The 5,000-nt window shown below is 38.1% G+C and overlaps 1 protein-coding gene across 7 annotated transcripts in view; it reads left to right on the forward strand.

Annotated features, from left to right (window-relative positions):
• LOC143019753 (uncharacterized) overlaps window positions 1–5,000 on the forward strand; it is a 627,543-nt gene that overhangs the window by 497,239 nt on the left and 125,304 nt on the right. For 3 of the 7 annotated variants that reach the window (XM_076175734.1, XM_076175735.1, XM_076175733.1), the window contains exon 4: window positions 2,429–2,462. The exons of the other annotated variants lie outside the window; for them this stretch is intronic. In XM_076175734.1, the coding sequence (XP_076031849.1) occupies window positions 2,429–2,462 (34 nt within the window). The remainder of the gene's footprint in view (window positions 1–2,428; window positions 2,463–5,000) is intronic. 7 annotated transcript variants of the gene reach the window in all.

Below are 5,000 nucleotides of genomic sequence, written 5' to 3' on the forward strand. Positions count from 1 at the left end.
ACACCATCTTTGCACACTTTATAATTTTTTTTAAATACAACCATTCCTCTTCCACATCTATTTCCACTCTATCCTGCACCACCTACCTCCGACACTTCTTCCACATCTACTTCCACTCTATCCTTCACCACCTTCCACACTTCTTCCACATCTACTTCCACTCTATCCTTTACCACCTCTCACTCTTCTTCCACATCTATTTCCACTCTATCCTTCACCACCTCCCACGCTTCTCTCAGCTTCTTCTTGTACTCCTGTTCCTTTTCCTTTTCGTTTAAACAATTTGCTCAAAGTACCTCTATAACATCCACCCTTTTCCCTTTTCTCCACTTATCCTCCATTCTCAAGTTACCTTCCACCAAATAATGATCTGATATTTCTCTACTCTCCTTCTAAAAACATGCACATTCAAAAATTCTTCTTACTCTACTCCTGGATACCGCTATATAGATCAATAATCCCTTATCAACCACCCTTCAATTTCCTACCCTCTCCCATGTGTACTTATGCTTGAATTTCTTCCTAAACATTGTGATAGCTATCATCAATCCTCTTTCTGATCACATCTCCACCATTAACTCTTTATTATGAATGATGCTGTAACGATTATCATTTATTTTATATTATTTGTTTATTTGTTTTGTTATCATTTCTCTGTTTATTATTATTTGCTTGATTCTCATTTATTATTAGTTATATGTCAATTTATTATTATTTACTATTTACCTGTTTGTTTATTATTTAACTATACCTATGCATTGATTTACGTATTTTAGTTATTATTTACATTATTATACTTTTTATTTATTTATCTATTTGTTATTATTATGATTTTTTTTCGCATCCGACCTAAATATGGACCAGGAGGTCTCCTGTCGGCATGCTCCGCCTTTGTAATCCATTGTAAATCTGGCACTCAGCACAACTCAACAACTCCATCTATTGGTTCATCCCCTACTCTAGTAATGAGTTTCTTCAATACCATTACATTGACATTCCTCCCAAAACTCTACGCACTTATTTGAATATGTCCAAGAAGCCTCCCTTTCCTCTACACTCCTTTCATTTTCAGCACCACATGTGCTTACAAAGACCCACATCACTCTTCCCAATTTCACCTTTATCCACATTAACCTTGAAGAAACCTCCTTCCACTCCACCACTCCCTTACCTACCTCCTCATTTACTAGTAGAGCCATTCCTTTCCTTCCTTGTCCTCTCCTCACTTCCGACATCCTCCCCACTACACTTCCAAACTCAAAATCACCCTTCCGTTTCAATTTAATGTTCATTTAGTGTCAACACATCTATCTTCCTTAAGAAAAAAACAGCTTATCTCTTCCATTTTATCTCTTATCTGTACTACATCTACTCACATTAAGAGATTCAAATATTATGGTTCTGGTTAGAAAACTCCTCACTGACCCTTTTATTCCCTGACTTCTCACAGGAATATACCCATAGAGCTATAGAGAGCAGGATGCCTAGTCCCACACTCCGTCTCGTTTTAGCTGCCTTTATGACCAAAATGGGAAGTCTCGGTGTCAGTATTCTTCCTTCCCCACCATAAGGGGTTGGGGGGGCTGACAACATAATGGAGGGACGGTCGCAGTGCAACAGAGTAGCATACTTTCTCCATGACTAGCGATTTCCTTTAACATAGACAAAATAATGTGCAGGTCATATGGCACAATAACATGCAGCCAATAATCCAGACGAATGATATATGTTTGTATATATATATATTTGTGTGTGTGTGTGTGTATACATATATGTATACATATACATTATGTGCGCTTGTACTTTGAATTACTATATGCAAGAAATATGGTTTAACATCATTCGATGTGAGTACCGAATTAAGACCTTAGGTGATTGATGATTCAAGTAATGTCGGTTTATTCCGACACTAGTAGAGACAACTAGTATTCTGATGACGTCATCACGACATGGCGGTTTTAAGATTTCAGCGCATGAATAGTATTGATCACGTCATTTTGGTGGTTTATATAATGACGTCAGCATTATGACAATTGTGATCATTTTGATTTGACAGAAGTAATTATGAAATAATGCCCGCCACTTATGACGGGTTCCTCATCTTCTTATTATTATGTACTGTCGATTTGCACAACTATGAACAAATAAAACTGGTACAGTGACGTGCGGTGTCACACTCACTGATGGTGGTATATAAGAACTCATAAGACGTTGATATGCTTTTCTAAAGAATTACTATAAAGTGAAAACAAGATTAAGTTGGTTGTGCATCTGAGTTTGTTCCCAGAATTAGATGTTACTGTTGAGGGATTATACAAGTATATTTCAACGGTGAGCTGTGTCATATTAATATGTCCATGTGTAACGTTTGATAACGTATGCGGATTTGTTTACATTCTGATGACAGGGATTCTTTACTTCCATGCAGCCTCGCGTCCATTCTAAGAATGGGACGGAAGAAGGTAAGCCGACCTCACTGTCTATAAGCAAACATATCCTAATCTTACTCACCCTAACCTAAGGTAACGTAACCTAACCTATGCTAACCTGACCTAACCCATGCTAACCTAACCCGACCATACTAAACTTAACCTAACATAACATGACATAGCCTAACCTATCCTAACCTAATCTAGCTTAATCTAACTTGACTTGGCCTAACCTAACCTAACTTAAAACTTACCCTAACTTAACTAACTTTAACCTAGCCTAACCAAACTTATAATTACTTAACCTAACCTAACCCAACCTAACGTAACCTAACCTAACGAAACCTAACCTAGATCAACCTTACCTAGAACAATTCATCCATGGCAAACTTTTTCTGTAGATTGAATAACACATTAGTCAGATTTGGTGATTTGTTTTTTTGTAGCTATCCAGATGAATATCCTCTTTTGCACCTCCCCCCCCAAAAAAAAGGACGCTGCCTGTAAGCAATAATTGATCATGTTCCCTTTACTAGATAATGATCACAGAGTTGTTGTTTTTTACGAGTCAGCATTAAGATTTGATTATTAGATAGCCCTGTGCTTGTGCACTCGTCCATTTGTGTGAACATGTATGGCACGTTTGGAAATTGCATGCACAAAATGTTTCTCTGTCTCTGTCTCTCTCTCTCTCTCTCTCTCTCTCTCTCTCTCTCTCTCTCTCTCTCTCTCTCTCTCTCTCTCTCTCTCTCTCTCTCTCTCTCTCTCTCTCTCTTTCTCCCCCCCCCCTCTCTCTCTCTCTCTCTCTCTCTCTCTCTCTCTCTCTCTCCCTCTCTCTCTCTCTCTCTCTCTCTCTCTCTCTCTCTCTCTCTCTCTCTCTCTCTCTCTCTCTCTCCCTCTCTATCTCTCTCTCTCTCTCTCTCTCTCTCTCTCTCTCTCTCTCTCTCTCTCTCTCTCTCTCTCTCTCTCTCTCTCTCTCTCTCTCTCTCTCTCTCTCTCTCTCTTTCTCTCTCTTTCTCTCGCATATTTTAGGCTAGGTCGGTGATGATATACATTCAATGTAAGTTTTTGAACTACAACGTCCATCTTCTTTTGCCAAAAATATCGTCGGAATCGACATGACGTCATGTCGTATACAAGCATTATGTGTTTTCTGTTTTAGACTAAGAAGGGTGACGCCATTCATAAGCTAGCCCCCTCCCCTTCTGTGCATGGAAAAACTTTGTATCATCTATAAGCGCATAAGAAAAGCTCACGTACGTCAGCAACGATGACGATCATCGTATTGGCTTCACATTCTCTCCATAGACTTTTATATCGTATAAATATTTTAACTTACAAATTTTTTTCCTTCTTTACTAGTACCTTCCCTTGCGTGAAACTCCCATTTCGTCATTTGAATGCAGCTGTTTCTTGTTGGACTGAATGAAGTGTAAAAGGGGCGTCATCATGAATAAAGACCTCTAACACGTTCTCCTCTTATTGTTCAGTGGCAGAACGTACCTACTTAGAACTTTTCGGTCAATAGCAAGGAAAAATAAAGACAGATAAAATAGTAAATAAGTAGATAGATATGGAAGTAAATAGATAGGTAATTAAATCAATAAATGTATAATCAAATGTTTAAGGAAATAGGTACATAAATAGGTAAATGTATGAATAAATTTATAAATAAATAAATAGATAAATAGACAAACAGAGAAAATAGATAAATAAATAAATTAATAAATAAGTAAAGAAATACATAAATTAGTAGATAAATAAACAGATAATTAGATAAATAAGTAAATAGATAAATGAGTAAATGAATAAATGAATAGATGAATAATATAGTTACTATAGAACTTTATTAAGATTGATAGATCAAATGAAGTAACTAAATAGCTGAATAAACCAATGTACAGAGAGGTAGATATAGCTGGATTAAAGATAATTAGACAAATCTTAATAGGGAAGTAAACGGTGAAACAACTGTAAACAAGATCTCCTGGAAATAGGGAAAACACAATCCGCCAAGTAGTTCTTACGGTGTGGAACGAACATAAGAACATAAGAATAAAGTAGACTGCATCAGACCATAAGGCCTACACTTAACTTTGCAAGATATTCTGTTCTTCTTCGTATTCTCGCGCACGAGGTTGCGTGGCACCTTAGTGGATACTGTCTTGAACTCATAACCAGGTGGTCGTGAGTCTGAGCCCTTGGACTCGTTGGACTCGCGAAGAAGTGGGCCTGGGTGACCCAAAGCGGTCATAGTAATAACAATAATAATAAAATGATAAATTAAAGGCTTACCGCAACTGACAGGCCTTTGTCCTACCAGAGGTTTCTTACTTGCCACTGGGTGAGAAAGGGATGGTGAGGGTTTTTTTTCACACACACACACACGCACACAGACGCACGCACGCACGCACGCACGCACACACACACACACACACACACACACACACACACACACACACACACACACACACACACACACACACACACACACACACACACACACACACACACACACACACACACACACACACACACACCGCAACTAACAGGCCTTTGTCCTACCAAATC

Source organism: Oratosquilla oratoria, chromosome 38 (genome assembly GCF_046742065.1).
Source record: "Oratosquilla oratoria isolate Oo_2021 chromosome 38, ASM4674206v1, whole genome shotgun sequence".
Lineage (NCBI taxonomy): Eukaryota > Metazoa > Arthropoda > Malacostraca > Stomatopoda > Squillidae > Oratosquilla > Oratosquilla oratoria.